General features: G+C 41.0%; 1 protein-coding gene across 2 annotated transcripts; it reads right to left on the bottom strand.

Annotated features, from left to right (window-relative positions):
* Positions 1–627: 627 nt before the first annotated feature.
* Positions 628–24764, bottom strand: LOC101603304 (pancreatic triacylglycerol lipase). 2 transcript variants are annotated; one of them, XM_045136854.1, is made up of 13 exons: positions 24719–24764; positions 23517–23671; positions 22790–22792; positions 21255–21377; positions 18978–19112; positions 13746–13857; positions 12559–12678; positions 12330–12449; positions 11715–11833; positions 8436–8565; positions 7607–7715; positions 6830–6994; positions 628–691 (listed from the first exon to the last, which is right to left on the bottom strand). In XM_045136854.1, exons 1-13 carry the CDS (start codon positions 24762–24764, stop codon positions 628–630), a joined length of 1401 nt encoding a protein of 466 aa, XP_044992789.1. The 2 variants fall into 2 exon arrangements, with proteins under 2 accessions (XP_044992789.1, XP_004659364.1); XM_004659307.1 differs by lacking the exon at positions 22790–22792.
* Positions 24765–26427: the final 1663 nt, after the last annotated feature.

Genomic DNA, 26427 nt, shown 5'->3' on the forward strand with positions numbered 1-26427 from the left:
TCTGAGAGGTGAGACTGGAGTCTGGCAAGAAAGCCAGATAAAAAGGACCTTCAAAGACTCACTGAGGAATGTGGGCCCTATTCTGGGGTTCACTGATGAAATGATTTATCTGTGCTTCTGAAGGCTGAAGTTTAGATAGCACAGGTCTTTACTTTTCAGGAGGGTCAAGTGGATTTCAGAGAGGGGTGGGTCTGGGGGATCCCTACTGGGAGCAGGAAGCCAGTTAAGAAGCATCAGATGTGACTCATCCTCCACCCTTGAGCCAACACCTCTTCAGGGATGTCTGACAGACATAGATATAGAACTGAAAGATGAGGGAAATGTCGACAGGATTGGGACTTCTTTGTGGGCCTGCCAAGAGGAGATCCTCTGAGCCATGACGTCTACCTTCAGTGATCAGAATGGCTTCAGTACTATTAACAGTGATGACAGTGTCATGTAAAATGATCTTCCCAAGCTCAAAAATTACACAATGCACAGCAGTCAGACCAAATGTAGGTTTTGTACTTTGACCATTCACAAAAGTTTCACTGGCCATAAAGGCAATGAGAACCAAAGACATGATGGATTGCTTCACCACCAGGTTTTATTAGCACCCAGACCCAGAGGGCACAGGTCAACCAGCTCCTAACATGAGTTAAGTGTGAGCAGTACATCCTCCCGCACGGTCTGTGAACTGCAGAAGTTGAATCTGTGGAGGGAAAAGGCAAAGAGGTCACCTCTTTCTGGCACACAACGAGATCCACTGCCACCCCCACCCCCTGCTGGATCTGATTAAGGCGTACTTTCTGTGTCTAAGGCTCCCATCATGGAGGAAGACCTGAAGTCTTTCCAAGTTCATTTTAAGTTGCACAAATAGCAGAGAAGCAGTCAGGGGACGCCCCAAGGACAGGAAGAGTTTTTATTAAAAAAAAAAACAATTATTTACTTGCAAGTAGAGAGGGAGAGAGAGAGGGAGGGAGAGGGAGAGAATGGGTGCACCAGGGCCTCTAGCCACTGCAAATGAACTCCAGATGTATGCGCCACTTTGTGCATCTGGCTTTAGGTGGGTACTGGGGAAATGAGCCTGGGTTGTTGGGCATTGCAAGCAAGCGTCTTAGCCTCTGAGCCATCTCTCCAACCCAAGGGCTTTTTTTGTTTAGTCCTTAAAGCAGTTACTGAACCCTTGGCACATGTCACCAACGCAACTGAATAAGAGTACAGTCAACAGTGGCACAAGACAGAGCCTGTCACAGAGGTCCCAAGATCCTGGTGCTAGCTCACCATTCGTACTTTAATTCCAAAACTGAATTTGAAATGACGAATATTTCTCCTTATATCAATCAATACTCAGGAAGCTTTGGACTTAATTTTCTCTGATACAATACATTATCATTATGTAAAGTGTTTGGCCCTTAAAAAGTGCTCAGAAAACATGTTTCCCACCCCCCTTTTCATCATTATTTCCTTCCCTATGGTCTGATGGATGCAACTTTATAAACGTCAAGGTAAAGGTTAAGAACTAATATCAATGAAGGACACAGACACAAAAGGCATATGAAATCTATAAGTGAACTGATACAAGCGCTGCACCTACTTGGTATCAATGAAGAACTTTCTGCACTCAAGCTTCCTTCCTATAAATTCTAGCCTCAAACCTGCTATGTAATTATTTGTAGGCTTGGAATAATAATATAAATGACCTTCTAAGGTGAACATTTATCATGATGGCTCTGTTCACTATGAGTTGCCACAGAATAAGCTGTGCGTGTGTTAAGTTATTGTTTCTCTAATGGAATGTATATAAACAAAGGCGGGAGGGATGACTCTTTAGGGGAAGGAAGAGGACCAGGTAGAGTGACAGGCAAGAGGAGGGAAGGTAAGGAGGGAGCGGGCATGACTAAGAAAAAAGTATATTGAAGTCTGTATGAATGTGTCATAAAAGGCTGGGTATGGTAGTGCATGCTTTTAATCCTAGCACTTGGGAAGCAGAGGTAGGAGGATCACCATGAGTTTGACACCAGCCTGAGACTACAGAATGAATTTTAGGTCAGCCTGGGCTAGAATGAAACCCTACCTTCAAAAATCAAAAAGTAAGTATCATAAGGAAACCCACTACTTTATATGATGACTTAAAATTTTAACCTGTTGTGTAACAGAGTCCTATGTGGTAAGAAAAATTAATAAATTTCATAAGCATCTCTCTTTCTTGCTCCCTCTCTCCCTTTTCCCACTCTTCCAAAATCATCAGCAAAATTAAGGTAATAGAAGTTATCTATGACGCCTACGTTTCCTTTCTGACTCTTAATAATTTCTCTTCCCTACCACTTCCTCTCTCCCCGTACTAATATCTGCTTGGCCTCCAGCTGTGTCACTGTTTAGGAAGGTTGTGGAACCCTTGGGAGGTGCAGCCTTCCTGGAGGAAGTCGATCACTTAGGGGTGGGCCTTGAAGTTTTATAGCTCATCCCACTTCCTGTTTGACCTCTGCTTCCTGACCCTGGAGGCATGTGCCTTTCTGCCATGAAGCTTCCCCTTGAAACTGTAACCCTTTTCTTCTTTAAGTTGTTTCTGGTAGAATATGTGTTCACTGTAATGAGAAATAAGTAATACATGCTCATTCTTAGCTGTTATAATAAAAGCTATTATGAATGCCTGTAATTATATCTTTGTATAAATACATGCTTTCTTTTTTCTTTGGTAAATACAGTAGTCTCCTACATTGGTTGCATGACCTAACATGGTACCTAGTACTGAACTATATATGCACTGTTTTAACTTATTTGTGGTTAATTTTGATAAGGTTTCACTTTATAATTTATTGATAGTAAGACATTAACAACACAATAAAATGATTAGAATGATGTGCTGTAATAAAATTGCCACCAACACTACTCTGTAGCTTTGGGTCATTAAGTAAAATCATAAAGATTTGAGCCCAACTGTTGTGATGTGTCAACACTTAGTCTGATCACTGAGACCTCTACCCAGTGACTAATGAGTGGGTAGTGTGTGTAACATGAACACGTGGAACAGAAAGATAATTTGTGTCTCAGGAGGAATGTGGTAAGATGGTGTGAGATTTCGTTATGCTATTCAGAAGAGTGTGCAATTAAAAACACATGAGTTGTTTCCATCTGGAATTTTCCATTTCATATTCTTAAATCAAGGTTGACTGTGGTATATGAAAACACCAAAAGTGAACACATGAATAAAACACACTGATGCTGAAATAGTGTGGGTTAAATAGTAGCAGGTTCATGTTCACTTTTAAAGAAATTGCCAACCCAGTATCCAAAGGGGTTGTTTCATTTTCATTTACTATTTGCTTTAATATTTCCCCAACAATCTTTACCTTTACCCATTTTATACAATACTATAGATTATTTTTGTTCCTTCAGGCTTCCTTTGCTGATTTGGTGACTATAGTTTATTATTATTATTATTATTATTATTATTATTATTATTTTATTGTTGTTGTTATTATAATGATTGCTTTAGAGTTGAAAATGCATATTTTTAACTTATTATGTTATATCTCCAAATGATACTATGCCAATTCACCTATGGCATAGGACCATTTAACAATATATTTCTGTTTCTCTTTTTCTGCCCTTTATGTCGCTGTCACTTTATAGTAAGCCCCATTATTTCTGAACAACCAGTTATTCTTCAGAATCAAATATTTTTAAGTCATTTGCATTTTCACTGTAATCACTATTTTTTGTGCTCATGATCCTTTTCTACTGGATTAATTTCCCTGTGTCTGAATATTTGTGTGTGTCTAAATCCTAGGCGAAGGGGTATTTCCTGTCAGAATTTTCAGCCTGTTGCTTCTGATGAGACAACAGTCATGGTCTCGTCTCTGCTTTTCTGTGGAGTGTGTCTTTTCCATCTGGCTGCTTGTAAAGTTTGCTCTCTTTACAAGAGGTTCCAGTAATTTGATTTGCATGCATGTTGCTATTATTCTCTGGATCTGTTGTGTCATAGTTTTTCAACAACTTTGATAATTGTGGAGACATTATTTGTTGAAATATATTTTTTTTTCTATCCCTCCTGCCTATTGGGTCTTCAAAACAAGCCCTTCAGCTGGCCATGGTGGCACACGCCTTTAATCCCAGCACTCAGGAGGCAGAGGTAGGGGGATCACCGTGAGTTCGAGGCCATCCTGAGACTACATAGTGAATTCCAGGTCAGCCTGGGCTAGAGTGAGACTGTACCTCGAAAAAAAAGAAAAGAAAAAAGGAGGGGCTGAAGAGATGGTTTAGCAGTTAAGACATTTGCCTGCAAAGCCAAAGGACCTCGGTTCAATTCCCCAGGACCCACGTAAGCCAGATGCACAAGGTGGCACATATATCTAGAGTTCATTTGCAGTGCTGGAGGCCCTGGCATGCCCATTCATTCTCAGTCTTTCTCTCTCTCTCTCTCTCTCTGCCTCTTCCTTACTCTCAAATAAATAAAAATATATATAGACAAACAAGCTCTTAGCCCTTTTGTATTGTTTTCCACAGGCCACTGATATTGTTTGCACTTCCAAAACTGTTTTCGCTACCTGTATTTTATTGTTTACACCTCCTGTCTTCATGAATCTCTTATGCAACTTTTAAACTACTGTTAATCTAATTCATTTTGTTTTGCACATAAGACACTATATTTTTTAAATGTGTAGAAGTTTAAATTGGATCTTTTTCTGTATATGCGTGCTTATTCTGACCTTTTAAAGCAACCATATAGGAGAATGGAGAGATCATTCAGTGGTTAAGGCACTTGCCTGCAGAGCCTGATGACCAGGTTCGATTCTCCAGTACCCACACAAAACCAAATGCACAAAATGGCACATGCATCTGGAGTTTGTTTGCAGAAGCTGGGGCCCTGGCACACCCATTCTTTCTCTCTGTCTCTCTTCTCTCTATCTCTCTCTGCTTACAAATAAATAAAATATTTAAAAAGAGGCCAGATGTGGAGGCACAATTTAACCCCAGCACTCAGAAGGCAGAGGTAAGAGGACTGCTGTTAGTTTGAAGCCACCCTGAGAAAACAGAATGAATTCCAACACAACCTGGGCTACAGTGAGACCCTACCTTGAAAAACCAAAATAATAATAATAGCAATAAATAAAAATTAAAAAGAAATAAGGTACATGTTTGGTGGCTTCTTCAACGTTCTTGTGTGTTCTCCGAACATTTGTGGCATTTCTGGTTAGGCATCAATTGGTTGACTATTCTCTTAATTTTAAATGCTATTATATGGCTCCTTTGTAATAGCTTGGTCATCTTTGATTTAAATTGTGGCTGTTTACTTGTTCATGGCTACGTAACTTCATAACTCTAGAAATATTATTTAAGTTCACTTTAGGATGCAGTTAGGCTGTTTGCAAAAAGTTTAACCATTTCAAGTCTTCCCGAGTCTAGCCAATTCACTTCATACCATAAAACAAGACCTTCCTGAATATCCAGCCTACTCAAAGCCAATGCCAGTGCCCGGCTTTGGCAGTCCTCTTGGTGGAGACAGATTGCCGTCTCTCCCCTGGAGAGTACTGGGTATCCTCTAATTCATGCAAGTGACTAGTTCCCTGACCAGGGTACACAGGCGCGTTCATCAGGATGGTGTGGAAAGTTCCAGGGGTTTCCCAGAACTCTACTGTCTCTCTCTGTAGCCCCCTCCCGTCTCTGATAGGTGTGAATGAAATCTAGCAGCCATGGCTCTCTGGCCTTTAGATGTGCCCTGCTCCATCACCCTTAGCCTGCTGACCTCTGCCTGAGGCCGAGAACATTTAAGGGAACATTTGGGGAACATTTAAGGTTCCCCCCGTCTGCCTTTTCTCAGGCTCCCTGTCCTTTGTTGTTCGAAGCTCAGTGTGTTGAGAACTGTTGCCCCAAGTATTTACTCAGAGCCTCGGGCTGTTTCAGGTGGAACTGTGGCATCTCTGACCCAGGTCTGCTCGCTGGGCTTTGATGAAGATGATATGGCATTTGATGACAAGAAACAGCACTTTTTGCATCCAAGTTTGGCAGAGCATACAAGCTCTAACTCTGCTGGGCGTGGTGGCGCACGCCTTTAATCCCAGCCCTCAGGAGGCAGAGGTAGGAGGATCGCGGTGAGTTCCGGGCCACCCTGAGACTACACAGTGAATTCCAAGTGAGCCTGAGCTAGAGTGAACAGCCTACCTCAAAAAACCAAAAAGTAAAATAATAATAAAATAAAAAAGCTCTTGGGCTGGAGAGATGGCTTAGCGGTTAAGCGCTTGCCTGTGAAGCCTAAGGACCCCGGTTGGAGGCTCGGTTCCCCAGGTCCCACGTTAGCCAGATGCACAAGGGGGCGCACGCGTCTGGAGTTCGTTTGCAGAGGCTGGAAGTCCTGGCGCGCCCATTCTCTCTCTCTCCCTCTATCTGTCTTTCTCTCGGTCTGTCACTCTCAAATAAAAAAAAAAAAAAAAAAAAAAAAAGCTCTGACCCTGGCCTCTTGATTGTAGTCTCTTCATCTTTTCAATGGTAGTTCTTTTGGTTAAATTAACATCGTTGACTGAGCAGCATTCCAGTCTTAGAAGAAAGGATTGTGTTTTGAACTTTTGTCTTTACTAGGAAGGCAAGTGACACAGAGCAGCCCATTTCTGCTCCTTGATAAGTTAAATGAGCTTGTGACAACCTAACTGGTAGTTTGGTAAGTCCATGAAGTTTGTGGAAGATGCACACAATAGTAATACACATATAACAAAAAATTATCTGTTAAAGGAAGCATCCTTATCTAGAACTTATCAAAGTTGTATTCCTAAAATCCTAGAAGCAGTTATGAATTTTAGTGACCACAGAATTATAAACACTGCTTGACCCCTTGGGTCCCTCGGGTACTTACACTCTTCCATCATTCCTTTTCACTGTGATGCGGGATGCTCCCACTTTGGGTAGGGTTGGGTTGATCACATTGTTGTACCAAATAAATTTAACCTTTTGCAGATCTCCAACATCCACGTCAGAATCAATGTCATTGATTTGAGTCTTTCCAGATTGGAGGGAGCCCCTATAGATATAGTTTAGATGTTAACAAAAATATGTACAAATATACATATATGAACAACTCATATATATATATATATATATACATATATATATATATATATATATATATATATATACATACATACATACATACACACACACACATATGTATCTTTTGAACCAACTTGGATGCTTCTTAGGTTGACTGATAGAGCACTTGTAACTGTAGTGTGTTAAGTGCACATGTAGATGGACATAAAGGGACAGCTTTTTCCATCCATGAGCCACATCACTTTAAGGTCATCTTTAACTTTCAAAAATGGACTGTTTTGTCACAATTCTCATTCTGTGTAGTTTATGTTGGCAGCATTAGATCACATCTTTCCCCAGCTTTTTCCAGGGAAAATAATGACCCACTGTTTATATCTCAGATGTTAGGCATCAAAAGCAAACATTAGAAGTTTTCTCAGGCAAAAAGAGAAAACACTTAAAAACCGAATTCTGAAATGTGTTAAGATGTAAGTGTGGAAAAAAAATGTATTCTGTTATATGTGACAGTACCTCTGGTTTAAAAAAACATACTCATGATGTATTATTATAACACTTAAGAAGTTCAGAATAATTTATCACTCACTTGAAAATTTCATACTGCTTAGAGTTTCCTCTGTTTCCGAACAAAGAAACCAGCACATGTCCTGTAACCCTCTGTCCAGACAGTGTAACAGATACCTGGTACCTCCAACCTTCAAGGGGAAAATTGTCACAAAATGTCAATTGTAGAGAAGACACAAGGAAACCAAATTAATGTCGATTGTAGAGAAGACACAAGGAAACCAAATTAATCTGGATCCAACAACAGCAAAGATTTGGGAAATTTGCACATGATGCTGTTGAGTATGTTAATTAAATAGTCTTTTTAGACACTCCCTGTTTAGGGTACCCGAGACATAGCTGCTGCTGACTGAAGGCTGTGTAGAATCTTTTAAAAATTGTCTCGGTGGTTTTTCAGAGAAAAAGCTAAGGAATATGTCTTATTTTTGACTCAGTAACCTAACAATTCACTCTGAGCTCTCCACCCCCTTGGAACCTTCAGTGCTGAATACCTCTGGCCTCTGTCAAACCCTTTTCATTCCAACCACCCCTGTTACCTCTTAAAGATTACTTTCTGCTTGCAAAATGAAGCTCAGTGAAACTTTTGATTAAATATAAAGAGGATGGGGCAGAGGAAGCCTGCTGAATTCGGCACCAGAATCAAATGTGCACAGATTTACCGTTGTTTCATCAGAAGCCCAGGCTCCACACACTGTTCTGCTAACTCATAGTACAATACCTTGGGCAGCACTGAGCTCTTTCTATACTGGGGGCAAGTATTCAAAACCTTTGCATGGAATTGCACGCATTATCCGTGAATGTGAGAGAATATTTAGTACTTAGAATTTAAGGTATATAAAATAGAAACTTACGAGAAAAATTACTGGCATCGCCGGTGTTCAGATAAAATTTCCGGCCGACTCCATTTGTTTTCCCAGGAAACCTGTCAGCGTAATGACCCATCTGTGGGCACCCTCCACTTGCACAGGGGAAGCACTTGTTCTGGTGAAAACAAATGGTGGAAGAGGACATTCTTTGTCAATAGTACACAATCTTTCGCTACTTGGTGCTGCAATTGAAATATTCTAAAGCTAATTCTGTTCTGATGGCAAAAGGACTTTTAACGGTGTTTCAGCAAAAGTTAGTAATGTATATTATTATTCATAAGGATAACTCAGCAATTCCTCTCTTCAGTAATACAATGGAAGCATTATACACATGCACTTATCATTTCTCTTTTGCTTCTCTAGTTGCCTTATTTGCCCCCAAATTCATCTTCCTATAGGATTGCTAAAATACATTTATTTATTCATGTGTAAAAATATCACGTAAGACCTCTGGCATGGAACTAATGATCTAGAGCATGCTAGGCAGGAGCTGCATCCCCAGGACTAGAATTTATTTTAGGACAGGAGTAAGAACCAGAAGTGGTAGTCCACTTCTGATACAGATCCAGAAGGCAGCAGAGACAAAAGTCGGGCTTTTCTCAGTTCCCTCAGCATGTGGAGGACTGCACACTCACATGCAGAACTCTCCCAATGTGGAGGGAAAACCATCTAGTTGATCATTCAGGCATATGCAGGGGGCGGAGGGCGGCTGGCATCTCAAGAAGACAGATCCAGGAAAATGGCCTCTCCTCCTGGGCCACTGGGTTATGTTAAAAGAGACACAGAGACAGAACAAAGTAGGGAGGACAGGAATTCCAGTTCCCACTCTGGAGAGGAAGGCTCCGTGGTAGGAAAGATGTGACAGGTTTCTGAATCAATGGGAGAGCCTCGCAGTCATTATGCAGCAAGGACACTAAGGGACACTGAACCACCATGAAGCGGCCAGTGCTGAAAGTGACAGTAGTGACTCTGTTTTATGGCCCAGACTTCTTCTGGTGTTGGGTACACATGCCGTGGACTTGGGGACATGCTAAAAGACAGTTAGGTGCTCAGAAGAACATCCTAAGGTTTTCCCTAGACCTATAATGTGGCCTAAGAAGGTCTGTGGAGGACCAATGAGCTGTAGAAAGAAGTGCTTTTTTCCTCCAGTCCTAATTCTTGAAAAAGTAGTAACTGGTAATCCATATGTCACATTCTGATTTCTACTGGGACATGTGCTCAACTTGCAATTCAACACACCCCTTTTCCTTAACAAATAATCTGCCAGAAGTATGCCATCAGTAAGACAGACAGTCATATGGGTCACAGCCTAAAGAAGTCAAGAGACCGTGTGCGGATGAACCCCTAGTCATTCTCTTTGTGCCACACCCACTGGCCAGCCAGCCCCCAGGGGGTCTGGCCCAGTACCAGCTTCTTGAAGAGAAGCCGAGGAAGGAATCCAGAGGTAGAGATATCTACAAGACAAACCCACTTTTATGAAAGTGCTGAGTGGGGCTGGGGAGATGGCTCAGTGAGTAAGGGTGCTTTCAGTAAGAGCATGATCTGAGAGGGCCTGAGTTTGATTCCAGCACCCATGTGAAAAAACCAGGTGGGGCCATGCGTGCTTGCAACACAGTCTGAGGGGTCGTGTAGACAGAATCACTGGGGCTCGCTGGTCAGCCAGTCTGACTGAAAATGGCAGCTCCAGGAGACTAGTTTCAAGAAAACATGCAGATAAATGATAGAGGAAGACACCCAACATCCTCCTCAGCCTCCACCTGCTTGCCCCACACATGCGTACACCATACACATGCACACCACACACACATGCTTACGTCGTACATGTAGACACCACACATACTATACCCACAGTTTTATACCATACATATGCACACAACACATACCACAGTCACACACTTTTGCACCACACATATACACACCATAATACTACATACACATGCACACCAAAACCAAAAATGTTAACCACTATGCAAAAGGATTATTCATGTTAATGGCTTGACTTTGCTTTATCTAGATAAAGCCTAAGTATTTCCTTTACTATATATTCTTTTTTAATATTTTTATTTATTGAGCGAGAGCATGCGAATGGGCATACCAGGGCCTCCAGCCACTGAAAACCAATTCCATGTGCCACCTTGTGCATCTGGCTTAAGCGGGTACTGGGGAATCAAACCTGTATCTTTTGGCTTCACAGGCAAGTGCCTTAACCACCAAGCAATCTCGCCAGCTCCTCATTATATTTTCTTAGTGCATTTATACTGTGAATAAAATATGCTCCACTATTCCCATAAACACCAACATTTACCGAATGATAATTATCAACATTTTTGCTCTAGTGTACATAAATAACATGAACCATCTCATTAGCACTTTCAAGTACCTTGAGTCTGCCATGATTATTTATATACAGATGAAGAAATGCCTTAGAGAGGTGAAGTGTTTTGTTCAATCAGTCAATTATTTAATGGTGAAAGCTAACAGTCATTCAATTATTTAATGGTGAAATTTCAGCCTTCTTTTAATAACTAGGGCATGTTTTCTCAGTAATTATAACTGCCACTAAGATGTACTTATCTGCTTTTTAAAAATTTTTTTTTTTTTTTTTTTTTGGATTTTGGAGGTAGGGTATTGCTCTAGCCCAGGCTAGCCTGGAATTCACTATGAAGTCTCTGGCTGACCTTGAACTCACAGTGTTCCTCCTACCTCTGCCTACTGATGTTGGGATTTAAGACATGGGCCATCACACTCAGCTTTTAAAAAATTTTTAATTACGTGTCAGAGGTTAGAAGTATTGATTTAAAGAAATTAGAGTGAGAAGAAAAGTCATTTTCAATAAAAACAACAAACAAGTAGGTATCTCATATTCAAGAGCACATATAAGAATTCAACGTAGATAGCAAGAAATTATCAAAAGAGGTGAAAACTCACGGAAGTACTGACTGCTGTGAGAATCCACAGAAATGTTTACACTTCCATAATGCCATAATTTAAAAGTGCAGAAGTTAGGGAAAACTTTCCATGCTCACCAGTGCCCTATAGACACACATGGGTGTCTAGAGACTAGTTCCTTTTTGGTTGTTTGGGGTTATTTCTAAAACAAAGTTAAGCATTTGCCAGCTATAGGGAAAAGTGACAATACTGACCCAAGACATGTCTGAAGTCCTCTAATGCCCAATTGCTATGATATATTACTATAGTTGATGGGATAGAATCTGAAATGCACACAGCACAACACCAATCTTTCATTGAAATGTGATTACTTACTGCAGTGAAATCATTGTAAGAGGCACATGAGAACCCAGCAAAACCAGTGGGGTTGACAATGCTATCAGCATAGTACTTGTAGCTTCTCAAGTGGTTACAGGCCACAAAGTCACGGGTTCCTGTGAGATCAGACATGATTGTCCATCAGCGACAGAGCTTATGATTCTAAGAGACCATTATGATGAAGATGAAGAGGTTGTGAAGACATTTCTGTAGTCAGCGTGAACTCAGAGCTCACAGCATAAAATCATTCATGGGGTATGCTTATGATGAGATGCAATCAGATGTTAAGCACTGTTTAAGATCATAATAGTTAGTGCTGCTGTTAGGTAAAGTGGAAAAATAACTTGAGATTGATCCACGTAGATATAAGTACAACTTAGTCATGTATTCCCCAAATTAGGCTCTTGAAAAGTCGACTGTAGATACAATTTATTTCTCAAAGTCTCTGCCCATTTGTCACAATGGGAAACTGTATCTTAGGGATGTACTTAAGAGTAAAGTAATTTATTATATAAAATATGAAACCTGTATAATTCTGAAGCATTAATAAGCTTATCAACACAAAATTCAAACTTTCCCCATTGAAAATCTTTGTAAGCATAATGGTTCTACCTGACCAAATTCCATCGATGTCAACAATCTGAGAGAGAGAATTCTTCTGACATCCAGGCATTTCTTTTCCTCCATTTGGAAAGAAATCTAGATGACCCACAGTTTGGCTCATTCCTAATCCTGAAGAGTTAAAAAAAATACAAGGGAAAGTTTAAATTAGTATATAGACTCGAGATGAGTCTAATGTATATATTCAGCATCCTCTAGGAGGACAAGTTGGAGAACTCACCCATGTTAGGGATCATGGGGGCAGAGTCAGTGTGAATTACATCCACAAATTGGGCATCACTGGGGTCCAGTCGGATCACTTCAGGTGTGTTCTGAAAATAAGGTTCAGCTGGGTCCAGCCCTGAAGTGAAGAAGATGTTTTGTTAAATATGTTCTCTCTTCATCATTTACCTGACTGTGAGTATTGACCAGAATCCTAAGATATACACAGAAGAGAAACACAACTTCTTTGCTTTTATTTGGCTGTTTGCTTAAAAGTGAATGTTTCCCAAACCTTAGAATTTGCCTCTACTTAGAAAAGCTTAGACCCTGGGAGAGTCGTGGTCACTAGCAACAGAAAAGAGGCTGCCCCAGGGAGACACTGGCCTACAAAGATGTTTAAGCAGAAAGTGTTCTCCCTAGCTTATAAGCTCCCAAGGGGCTGGCATGATAGAGCACCTGGGTGAGCGATGAGAAAGAATGCTCTGGAAGAACTTTTCAGTAAGTGATCAGAAAGCACAGATGTTTGCCTCAGTCCAAATGCAACCAAGTTTTCCAAAATATAAAGAAGAGAATTGCCAGGTCAGCAGAAAAAGCTGGAAGACTAAGGAGGTAAGTGGTCATTTCTGGAAGCAGTCATGCCTCATATTCCTCATAAGGTGACCCCGGCATGTAACATGGGTCCCACTGGTTTATGCAGTGAGCCCAAGGTTGGCTAAATGGCATCTGAAATCTCATTATCAGTGCCCACCCTAGAACTAGCCGTGCAGGGCAGCCTGACCAGCTGTGCCCTCCCTCCCAGCTCTGAGACTGGCATGTGGACAGTCACTGGTGAGCAAAAAACAGTACCACACATTTCGGCTGTAAGTTAAATTCTGTTTCCTCTGATATTTACAGCATCTGTTCTAGTCACGAATCTTTTGTGAATATCTGAGCATGGTGGAGATAAATGAGTAATGTCTTTAGAGGTTCTTGATTCTCACTTTAGGCACGTGAACTATATATATATATTTTAAAATATTTATACTTTAGAACAAAGGTCCTTGTCAATTACACATTCATCAAGCCTGATTTCTGATCACATCACCCTACTCAGAAAATGTGACCAAATTAAAAGCACACTGTAGCAGTTTCCCTCTCATGGTTCCTTTTGGACCCCACAGAGGATACATGAGGTCTAATCTGGTAGCTTTTGCTGTTGTGACCAACCTGTGATTCGGCCGATGGCCCCATTCATTCTCTTTCCAGCCTCACCAGCAATATGGGAACCCAGGCTGTGACCAATGAGATGGACCTCAGAGGGTGAGTATCCAAATCCAGACTGTTTGAAAGGGAAGGGAAATGAGACTAGGTCATCCCAAGTAATTTTCATTGACATAAATATTTTTTATGAGAGAGAAAGAGAGAACAAAAAAACTGGCTGGCCAGAGCCTCCAGATGCACGCACCACCTTGTGTGCATGCATGACCTTCCTTGTGCATAGGTCACCTTGTGTGTCTGGCTTATGTGGGATCTGGGGAATTGAACATGGTGCTCAGGCTTCACAGGCAAGCACCTTAACTGCTAAGCCATCTCTCCAGCCCAGAAATATTTTTTGAACCATGGACACTTATAAAGCAATGGCATTGGTGGCTATCTGAACTACCTCTTGTCTACCACGAGCCTTACACCCCTATCTATCTGTAGCCTCTTAATTTTGTGTGTGCATGTGTGTGTGTGTGTGATAGAAGCTTTCTACTTTGTCTTCTTCCTTTGGTCCTCAAACCTCTTAAAAGTATCCCTATTCACACTTAAAAATTATTTTTAAAACTCTCTGATTTCTCTTGTTAATCTGTTTTATGTTATTCTTGCTCCTCAGTCAAGCTCAGGATCACAAATAAGCACCGCACTTTTTGGCAAGCCAGTCAGGAGGTCCTGGGACACTTTACACATTCTAGAGCCCATAGCTGGGATCCTGGGAGCCTGACAGAATCTGGCCATGAAAAGCTAAGAATTTTTGCTGAAATATCTCTCCGTGGTCTCTATACATAGTGCCTGACCAAGAAAGTGTCGCTAGCCACTGGAAACAAACTTCAGACATATGTGCCACCTTGTGCATCTGGCTTATATGAGCCCTGGGGAATCAAATCTGGGTCCTTTGGCTTTGCAGGCAATTGCCTAAACCACTGAACCATCTCTCCAGACCTCAAGAGGCTTTCAAATGTCCAATGTGAGATTCCCTAGCAAAAAATTCCAATAAAGCCAAACTAAGAGTCAACCACTTTTTTCAGCACACTTATTAAATAATCAGGTCACGTGTAATGAGACTGAACTTGTTTTGCAAACAAACCTTCCTTACTGTGATTGTTTTTGATAAACACAAGGGGGCTGGAGGGAGAAAAATCATTTCCCAGGTAAAAATCCCATAGTGAACAGGTTATTAGATTCTAGCTCATTGTTTTTGAGATTTTATTATTCAAAAATAAACTGGACTAAATCCGAATTGTCTTAATTTGTTCCAATACCTAGTTGCTATTCTCCAGCCTGACATTTCTAATTTTTCCTGCCTTCCTGAGTTGGAATAGCTAAAACATCAATGTGCTTTTCCTGAAAGTTTGTAAGCGGGAGTCAAATGATATTTAATCAAGAAACCCAGAAGATTAGCTGGGCGTGGTGACACACACATTTTTATTCCCAGCACTTAGGAAGCAGAAGTAAGAAGATCACCATGAGTTTGAGGCCACCCTGAGACTACATAGTGAATTCCAGGTCAGCCTGGGCTAGATGAGACCCAACTTGGAAAAACAAACAAAAAAGAAATCCAGAGAGTCTGTCATATTGTCACTATCTGTCCTTGCTTTGACTAAAGATATTTTGAACCCAGCATCTAAAAACAATTATTATCTGGCTATATATAAATAAATAAAGACTAATAATGTTACAATATACTTGCAACATTATTCTTTATTTTTCTTTTGTTTCCATGGAAACTATACTTACTTGTCATCTTTATATTTATACCACAAGGACACCTATAAAAATTAGAGCACACTGGGCTGGAGAGGTGGCTTAGCAGTTAAGCGCTTGCCTGTGAAGCCTAAGGACCCTGGTTGGAGGCTCGATTCCCCAGGACCCATGTTAGCTGGACGCACAAGGAGGCACATGCGTCTGGAGTTCGTTTGCAGTAGCTGGAGGCCCTGGAGTGCCCATTCTCTCTCTCTCTCTCTCTCTCTCTCTCTCTCTCTGCCTCTTTCTCTGTCTGTTGCTCTCAAATAAATAATAAAAATGAAAAAAAAAATAACAGCACACATGCAACTCCATCCTATAAGGGAAATATAACCAAGTAGTTGAATTGATCTGTTTTAGCACTAACAAACTAATCCCCTTAGATGTGAGATTGTGCACTAAAATTTATTATTTTCTAAGCTGGGCATGATAGTGCATGCCTTTGATCCCAGTACTTGTGAAGCAGGGGTAGGAGGATCCCTATGAGTCTGAGTCCAGTTTGGGATTACAGAATGAGTTTCAGGTCAGCATGGGCTAGGCTAAAACCCTACCTTAAAAAAAATTGTTCTTTTCCATTATGCCTTCTCCCCTTTGCCTGTGCATTTCTTAACCTTTATCCAAAATTCTGAAAAGCTACCAAGTTGACTATGTGAAACACTCTGTAAATAAAGTTTCAAAAGAACTAAATAATAAAAAATAAAATGAATAAACAAACAGGCCCTTTCACCCCAGAACATGCCTCTTTGACATAAATATTTAAATATTTTGGAGACCTGGAATTCATTATGTAGTCTTGGGGTGCCTTCAAACTCATGGAGATCCTCCTATCTCAGGCTCCCAAGTGCTGGGATTAAAGGTGTGTACCACCACACAACGCTAAAATGTTTTTAACTATTACAGAACTCAAGGTAGGTACAGGGGAACCTTTCCCAAACTGGAATTTTAAGAAGACATACTGTCCATTCAAAGAAATTGATTTTCATGTAATTTTAAAAAACTGTAATGAAAAAAATTGAAATGAGCATAGACTTTTAAACTGGTAAAAGTTGGTCTCTATTGTATTGTAACAGAGAAAATCAGAAAAGAACAAAAGTTTTTACCCAGAGACGATGAAGCAGAACATTTGAGCTTAAGCACTTAAGTAAGCAGATTCAAGTTGAATATTCTGTTTTCTGTTACTTGATAAGATTAGCTTGACATCTTTGTGCTTCTCTTGAAAGTAAGCCATTTAAACTCAAGATCAACATTGTCATGTCTAATAACTAATAAAACTAAGACAAATATTGATTACATACTGTAGAGAGCTGCTACACGTTGCTTCTTGAATAAGTTCACTTTGATAAACACAAAAGAAAGTTTCTGGACTTAAAATAGGCTTATAGATAAACCAAAAATACAGAGTAACTCATGTTTTTTTTTTTTTTTTTTTTTTTTCCAACAAAGTGGAAGGCTATGTCTCAGTAGAGGATTCAGTGGTCTCACTTGCTTTGAAAGAGTCCTGGAATGAGTCAGGATTTTTTTGTTGTTGTTGTTTGCTTGTTCTTGGACAAAGCCCCCAATAGCACAGTGATCAAAGTGAAGAGTAACAAATGGGGTTGTTTCCAACTCGAAAGCTTTCGCACAGCAAAGGGAACAGAACAGGGTGAAAAGGCAACCTACAGGGCAAGGAAAATATTTACAAACTGTACAAGTGACAGTATACTATTCATGACTTATCAAAAGCTCTTACAGCTGGAGGTGATGGTGCACACCTTTAATCCCAGTACCTGGGGGACAGAGGTAGAAAGATTGCTATGAATTTGAGGCTAACCTGGGACTGCAGAGTGAGACCCTACCTTTCTTAAAAGAAAAAAAAAAAAGTCAAGTAGCTCAATACTACAAAAATAAACAGTATGCTTTTAAAAATAAGAAATGAGCCAAATAGAGATTTCTAAAAAGACATACAAATGGCCAGCTGGTATATGAAAAACTTGCATGATATCACTAATCATCAGGGAAATGCTAATCAAATCCACAGTGAGGTGTCACAGCATGCCAACAAGAATTGCTACTTTCAGGGACTGGGGTATGGCTCAGTTGTTAAAGCAGCACTTCCCTGAAAAGCCTAATGACCAGGGTTCAATTTCCCAGTACCCATGTAAAGCCAGATGCACAGAGTGGGACCTGCGTCTGGAGTTCATTTGCAGTGACTAGAGCCCTGGTGTTCTCATCCTCTCTTTCTATGTGCCTCTTTCTCTCTCTCTCACACACACTCTCTCTCTGTCAAATAAACAAATAATTAAAATCAAACAAACAAAGAACAACTAGTTGCAAAGAGGCAAAGGGTACAAAAGGGCGCCAAGAATGTAGAGAAAAGAAAACGCTCTCACTGTTGGCAGGAATGTACGTCGTATAGCCATTGTGGCAAATGCCACAGGGAGTCCTCAGGAATGGAACAGAGCTGCCATGTGACCCAGCAAGCCTAGCACTCAGTCTGCGACAACAACCAAGCCAACGTGATGTAGAGACACCTGCACTCCTACGTTCATGCCGCTCCCTTCACATAGTAGCCCAGTTGTGGAAACAGCACAAGTGCCCATCACCTGATGCATGAAGAAGCCATGGCACATATACATGGAATGTTATGTGCTTATAAAAAGATGACATTCTGGGGGCTGGAGAGATGGCTTAGCGGTTAAGGTGTTTGCCTGTAAAGCCAAAGGATCCTGGTTCGATTCCCCAGGACCCACATAGGGGCGCATGTGTCTGGAGTTCGTTCGCAGTAGCTGGAGGCCCTGGTGCACCCTTTCTCTTTCTCTCAAATAAATAAATAAAATATATTTTAAAAATAAAGATGACATTTTTGTGATAACGTGGGTAATACATCTTTAGACAATAACATATATATATGTTATTATATATATACATATATTTAATACATATATATAATACATATATATATATCAGAGTCATTGTTAAATGAAATACATCAGGCACAGAAAAATAAGCACTGTGTGAACTCACTCACATGAAAAACAAAGAGGTGGATCTCATAGAAATTGAGGGTAGAATTGTGGTGCCTAGAAGCTGGGTTGAGTGAAAGGAGGGAGAAACATAAAGCTGCTGATGAAGGAGTATCCAGTAATAGGTATTTATAAGAAGCTCTGGTGTGCCACGGCACAGTGTGGTGAGCATAGGTTACGAAATGTGTTATAAACTTCAAAAAGCTAGAAATATAATGGGTTGTTTCACCTTAAAAATAATGTTTAATGAGATGCATATATTTAACCTTGACTTGAATACAGCAGAGTGTATACCTGTACTGAAACATCACATAACATCCATCGATAAACACATGCAATTTTATGCATCAGATAAAACTATATCTAAATTAAAATGATCATATGTATAGGTTTCTTTTGGGAAAGAGAAGCTAGAGAGTGAGTGAGTGTTTTTAAGTAACCCAGAAGTACTTACCTGAAGGGTCTTAACCAAATAGGCAATTTCTGCTCCTACAACTTGGACGTTCTGAGTGGCCTGGGTGTACGTGGTGCGGGAGCCGCCTTTCCAGTCCACACAGATGCAGTTCGCGCTCTCCACCTGGAACATGTTCTGATGGGGGAAAGCACAGTCAGTATGCAAATATTTCAGGACCTTTATTCAGTACTAGCTAACACAGTTGAAGACTGGATAAATTCTCTCCCTGACCTGCCCAATATAATGTCACTTTTAGCCTCAAAGCTATGGGGTTTATCAAAACAGTCCATAATGGCCATGAAATCCCTCCTTAAGTTTAACATCGACTTTAGAACAGAGGAGTGGCCATCGTGGGAATTGATTCTTGCGATTTCTACTGCAATAGATGCACAGACAAGTGAATCAGAGAGGAATATGGGAGATAGTGAACAGTCTCACTCGGACATTCTAGATGCCATCCAAATACAGCGATCCTTGCTAGAAAGCAAGCAAGGACATTGCCTATCTCCTTCAGTGAATTCTCAGTATCTAGGACATTTTCTGGCACACAGTGGGTGCTCAATGAATATTTACTGAGTGAATGACTAGTCTACGGCTATAGCACCCTAAATGTACCCCACCTCATCTGTATGAATGACTATGTTAGGTCTCCTTAGAAATGAGGACGTACTGGAGGGAAAGGAGAGAGCTTTTCCCCACTGAGAGTCCAACATGTTTTGGGAAGGCATGTTGTATTGTACGTCACTGAAGCTATTTCACACTAACACACGGTCTGTCAGGTATCTGCTGGAAACTGTGCAGTAGGATCAATTATGGTTTCATGAAAGGCAGTTTTTCCAAATCTCATTTTTTTTTTTTAAAAACTGACATCTTTTTTTTTTAATTTTATTTATTTATTTATTTGAGAGCGACAGACACAGAGGGAAAGACAGATAGAGGGAGAGAGAGAGAATGGGCGCGCCAGGGCTTCCAGCCTCTGCAAACGAACTCCAGACGCGTGCGCCCCCTTGTGCATCTGGCTAACGTGGGACCTGGGGAACCGAGCCTCGAACCGGGGTCCTTAGGCTTCACAGGCAAGCGTTTAACCACTAAGCCATCTCTCCAGCCCCAAAACTAATTTTTTTTGAGTGGGTATTTATACAATCTCCAGCTTTCCCCAAACTGACTTTAGAATAATGAAACAATTGTAGAAATCATCTCCCAGGTCTTTTATTTTAAAAAGCAGGGGACTTACTGACTAGTGCTATATAAACAAAGGATAGAGTCAGGATTTGAATCTGGGACCTACAGCTATCCAACTTAATCCACTTATTTCTCTATCAAAACACTGCTTCCAAAGCCAAGTCAAACTCCTCTGCTTTGGGGATTTTAGAAATAAGTCCCACACCTAGCTCTAAAGAGTCTGTCTCCTATGTGCTCTGTCCCACTGCTGACTAGCAATCTGTCACCCCCCTCTCCCCTGCAGTGCTCCTCAGAGGTGCTGCACATGGGAAGGCTTGCTGTGTTGTCCTGATCTTTCTGAGCCTGGGCAGTGGGGGAACTCAGGGCTTCCACCTGTACTCAGGATCACCAAGTTCTCTAGAACTGCTTTGGATCGCCTTTGGCCTGAAGCAGAGATGACCCAGAAACCAACAGACTGTTTCCTCATCACTTCCTGGAAAAATGACTACAGCCTTGTGCTATAGTAGCCTCAGATTTTTCAGGGAAAAAAATCAATACACAAATAATAACAATGATCCTCAAGCACTAGACATCACTAGAAAAATTATTCTTTCTGAATTTTTTTTGACTTTTAAATCTTCATTATCCTTGGTTACAGATCCAAAGGCAAATTACAGAAGACAGAATTCCTCCCGCAGAAGCAACATGAGCGAGAAGTGAAAGCCCTCAAGGTGTGATGTTCCTCGACATTGCAACCGGGGGACATCTGAGTACTCAGTGAAACTTGGAGGAAAAAGAGTTAGATGAGTGAATGAGGGCTCAGCTTTTCACATGGAAACTAGAGGTTATAGACCACTGGAATGTACTTGCCTAGAAACTTCTATTGCTAAACTCTTCAAACAACTCTGCATTAGTCATTGAATAACGCCGCCTGGAGCCACCAAGTGCCTGCCAACCTCATTGTTCTATCACAGGGCCTCTGTCCACAACACCATCTCCTCCTCCTCTCCTGGAAGCTCCAGGATTAACAGGACTCAGAGGACTCTGCAGGACAGTGTGGAAGTACTGGTCTCCGCTGGGACCGGTGTCCTCCCTTAGGGCAGAACCAGGTCTTACCTTGCAGATATTGGACAGCCAGGGGTCTTCTCCACTGTCTGTGAAGCCATGGATAACAAAATGGGTTTTTCTGTTTGTTTTGAAGTTAGAGTTCCTGATACTTGATGCATCTGCAGTGATTTGCTGTTTGGAAGAGGAAAGGGTGCCGGGTCAGGTTTCCTTTAGTAACCTCTAGAATCAGTTATATGTGTTGGAAGTCGAGAGTCAACAGTGAAGATCAGGATTTGGGATCCTGGTAAGAGAGGATACTCACATTGCAGCAAAGCTGCCCAGTCTCCCTCAAGTGGTTACCTTTTAGTCATCAAAACAATCTGTGGCTGTTCAACTTGTCTGCTATAACATTGTAGCATTGATGGTAGTGAAGATCTTGTCTGCACATAATGGAAGGCTTGACATGTGTGTGTGTGTGTGTGTGTGTGTGTGCATATATGTATAAAGATGTATATATGGACTGTTTATTTACATACTTACTCTGATATATGTGGACATGTGTGTGAGTAGTAATGGAAAACTACATATGCTTGTGCAACATTGTGAGACTTCAATATACATGTACATATATGCACATGTATATTGTATATATACATGTACATATATGCATTTCCCTGCTGGTTCATTTTCTTCTGCTACAACAGTATACTCCAGATTGAGTAATTTGTGATAATAGAAGTTGATTTGGCTCATAGGTATATAATCTATAAGGGGATGGGCTGTGACATGGGCTTGGTGTTGTCTTCCCATATTGGAATTTGGGTGGACAAGTGAGCACATGAGGTCACCTTTCTTTTATCAGGCATCCACCCCCATGATGACTGCATTAATATATATATATATATATATATATAATATATATTATATATATAATTTATATATATTTATATATAAATATATTATATATAATTATATATAATATATATATTATAATTATATATAATATATATAATATTATATATAGTAATAAAAAATAAAAAATAAGAAAATAAAAATAATATATAATAATTATATATAATATATAATAAATATTCATAATTATTATATTATATGTTATAATTATATATAATATATATTATATATTATTATATATAATTTATATATATATAAATTATATATATATATATATATATATATATATATATATATATATGAAAAAGAGAGAGAGCTGGAGCTTAAGTATGGGCATGGCAGGACCTCTTGCCACTGTAGACACATGCTCCATATTGTGCTTCTGGCTTTATGTGGGAACTGGGGAATCAAACCTGGGCCAGTAGAGTTTGCAAGCAGGCGTCTTTAACCACTGGGTAATCTTCCTAACCCACTAATCACCTTCTGATAGCCTCCTTTAATACTATAATTGGCAACTAAACTTTAGCACGTGCATTTCCAGGGCCATCAAATTGTAGCATCCTCGTGTTTAGAATGTTTACTAAGGATGCCATGAAACGAAAATGAAAGTATTATGAAATTAATAGACCCTTAGTAAACAAGTTCCATAGTACAACACTTTTCCTGAAAGTCTACAGAGATGCAAATTTCACAATCTGATTCATTTTCCTCAGAAGATTTTAATACCCATTTTCTGCTACAGTTTGAATATTCCTTTTAATACTTACGGTATTAAGCTGGGTTTAGTGGTGCACACCTTAAATCCCAGCACTTGGAGGCAGAGGTAGGAAGAGCTCCATGAGTTCGAGACAACACAGTGAATTCCAGGTCAGCCTGGGCTAGAGTGAGAACCTACCTTGAAAAAGAAAAGCCTCCAAACAACATTCATATTTAGTTCTCATTATAGTGACATTAAGAGTTCACCATATGGGGACTGGAGACATGGCTTAGCAATTATGGCATTTGCTGGCAAAGCCTAAGGACCCGGGTTCAAGTCCCTAGGACCTATGTAAGCCAGATGCACAAGGAGGCACATGTGTCTGGAGTTCGTTTGCAGTGACTAAAGGCCTTAGCACACTCATTCTCTCCCTCTCTCTCTCTCTCAAATAAATAAATAAATTTAAAAGAAGAGTTTGCCATATGATTCCTGTCACTGCATTATGGTGCAACATGCGAACACTCGCCAGGTGTATTGAAAGCCTGAAACTTTGGTCTTGGAGTTCCCTGCCTCTAGAACTACGAACTAAATGGACATGGATTTTTAAATAATTTTCTATTTATCGTATTCTCTTAGAGAAGCAAGAACAGGGCTAGACAGAGTGTGTTCTCATTCCGTCAAGGAGGTGGGAGGGAGCGCTGAGGCTACATGAGTGCACTTACTTTGTACTTGTTGGGGTTCTCATTCGTGTACAGGAGGAAGCGGGTGTTGACCGCTCTTGGAGACCAGGGGAGCACTTTCAGGGGTCTTTCCACAGTTCCTCCATACGGGGCATCATCAGTGAAGCAGCCCAGTCTGTCGTAGCACACTTCTCTTCCTGAAATCACCCACACGTGTTTCAAGGACATTAGGTCAACCACAATGCTTGTTTTAATGCTCAGTCGGCCAAACTATGAGTAAACGATCCTCACACTTGCGAAGCAGCCTCGGGGGACAACGCCTCTGTGGCTACTGCTCCTCGCTTCTACCTCATGGGACCACGTCCCTCCTCATGTCTCCCTCTGCTCAGCCCCAGGCAGGGATTCATTTCAGCTTCTCAACCCAGTTGTTACCCTTGGCCATTGGTATCCAATCACAGAGAACTATCCCATTATTATCGGGGTGTGTGAAAAGGCCTTAACTCCTAGGAGCTACTCATTTGACTTTGTACTTGGGAAGTACAGGCAAGAAATATTCCTGCACAAGACTAATTTTATATTTCCACATTGCCTGAGCATGGAGGTGCCTAATCTCTGTCTGAGGATCATTATGGATTCCTGTGATGAAGACATTGCTCACAAGCAATCAGAGAAAAGACCCATGACGCAACACAACTAGAGACTCACACACTGGTAACATGAGGGGATGCCTCAAAGGAAGGGTTCTGAGCAGCATGAAGCCCTGGTTAGCGGTGAAGAGCTGTTTCTGGGGTCTCCCTTTCTCTACCTCTTACTGTGTGCCTCATGCTGGGCTGCATGATTTACTTATCTTACCTGAGCTTCACAGCCAGCCCATGGGAGGGATGTCCCTGAAGCTCTGAGGGTGAAGGATTTTTGCCCAGGAACATAGAGTTGTAGAAGAAGCCAGAATTAGAATCCTTTCCTTGACTCCAAACTCAGAATATAAAAATTAATGTTTAAGATTCAAATTCAAATGTTTATTAGGACGTGTTTGAGAAAACTTTTTTTTTAAAAAATGAGTGTTACGCATTTGTTTGTTTGTGAAAACAATTCGAAGTGGGCATTGGGAATTTTATATGACAACCCCACTCCAAGCACTAGATTTACTCCAAGTCCTCATGGTGGCTCAAATCCAGCTGTCACAGCCTTCTGTGTAGGGCTGTGCAGTGGCTCGCCCACATCTCCACATGCACATCTCTTCTTACCCGCTACTGCTCCCAGCAGCAATGAAAGGCAGCACAGCAGCAGCATCTGCATGAAGATAAAAACATGGGGCTGGCGAGATGGCTTAGCAGGTAAGGTGCTTGCCTACAAAGCCAAAGGACCCAAGTTTGATTCCCCAGGACCCATGTAAGCCAGATGCACAAGGTGGTGCACGTGTCCAGAGTTTGTTTACAGTGGCTAGAGGCCCTAGTGCACCCATTCTCTCCCTCTCTCTCTCTCTCTCTCTTCCTCCCTCTCTCTCTCTCCTTCTCTCTCTCTTATATAAATAAATAAAATATCCAGGTGTGGTAGCACATGCCTTTAATCCCAACACTTGGGAGGCAGCAGTGGGAGGATTGTCATGAGTTTGAATGAATTCCACGTCAGCCTGGGCTAGTGAGACCTTATCTTGGAAAACAAACAAACAAACAACACACACACACACACACACACACACAAACCCATGGCTGGGTCACCATCCAAATTCACTCAGACCATAGGAGAGATCGGGTAAAGCCTAACAGCGTCGTCTGGAGGTTGTGTCCTTGACTCACCGTGGCGGACCTGTCAGGTTCAAGTTCCACAGAAAATGGACGCCCCTGAAAGGTCCTTTTATAGAGGAGTCTTATCTTCAAGAGCATTGCCATGGGAAGGTGGCATGGAAAGAGAGAAGGTTCCAAGGGCGTACTTCTAATTTTAATCACAGATAAGCCCAGATTGATAGAGTAGGCCCAGTGTTCCAAGGTGCTCGTGGGAAGATGAGAAAGTGGTAGATATGGAATGTTCTCTTATGATGTGCTTCCGTTGTGCTCAGCACACCGTCCTGCCATTGCAGGGGCTCCCTTCCTTATTTGTGGCCTAGGTACGCGTGCATGCGTGCGTGCAAAGGCAACCTCTTTGCAGATTTGACCGTAATCAACCTGAAAGTAAACGCTGACCTATGCCGACCCATGCAGCTCTTCCGTTACCTCTCTGCCCATCAATACAGACAAATCACAGCAACCCTTTAAGAGCATGCATTCCTTCTAGAAAAGCAGGTGACAGCTTATGTTGATAGTTATAGTTGGGTACATTCTTTTTCTTTTCAAGGTAGGGTCTCACGCTAGCCCAGGCTAGCCTTAAACTCACAGCGATTCTCCTACCTCTGCCTCCCAAGCGCTGGGATGAAAGGCATGTGCCACCACACCCAGCGAATTACTTAACTTTTTAACAATAACATGTAGGAAGAGCAAACAAGAGAGAAAGGGAATTAATTGTTGGTATTACTGAGAGCAAAGCTATATGAACAGGGACCCCACCAATGGAGATTATGAATAAGAGAAGAAATTAGAATTTGTCTTGGAAAAGCTGAGAAAGAAATATTTGATAGGAAAAAAAATGGGACCATTTTAGTTTGTGATTTGATTCAAATGTTTTTTTAAAAAAAAAACTGTGATAGGATACCATAATTTTAAGCAAACAGAAGTCTTTAGCTTGTGTCTAAGATTTAGATGAAATTATTCAGAAAATGTTGCATTTAACTAAAACTGATTAAGTGATATTTCAGAATTCAGTCCCTTGACAAAAGTCTATAGATACAGAAAGAAAATAAAAGCAAGAGAGAAATGTTCAAGAAAATGTGAAAACATAAGCACGAGACGCAGGGACAGAGCTCCAGTACAGCCATACTGCACATTCCCACCCAGTCCCCCATCTCTCGGCCCTCCCCTTG

Source organism: Jaculus jaculus, chromosome 1 (assembly GCF_020740685.1).
Source record: "Jaculus jaculus isolate mJacJac1 chromosome 1, mJacJac1.mat.Y.cur, whole genome shotgun sequence".
Taxonomy (NCBI): Eukaryota; Metazoa; Chordata; class Mammalia; order Rodentia; family Dipodidae; genus Jaculus; species Jaculus jaculus.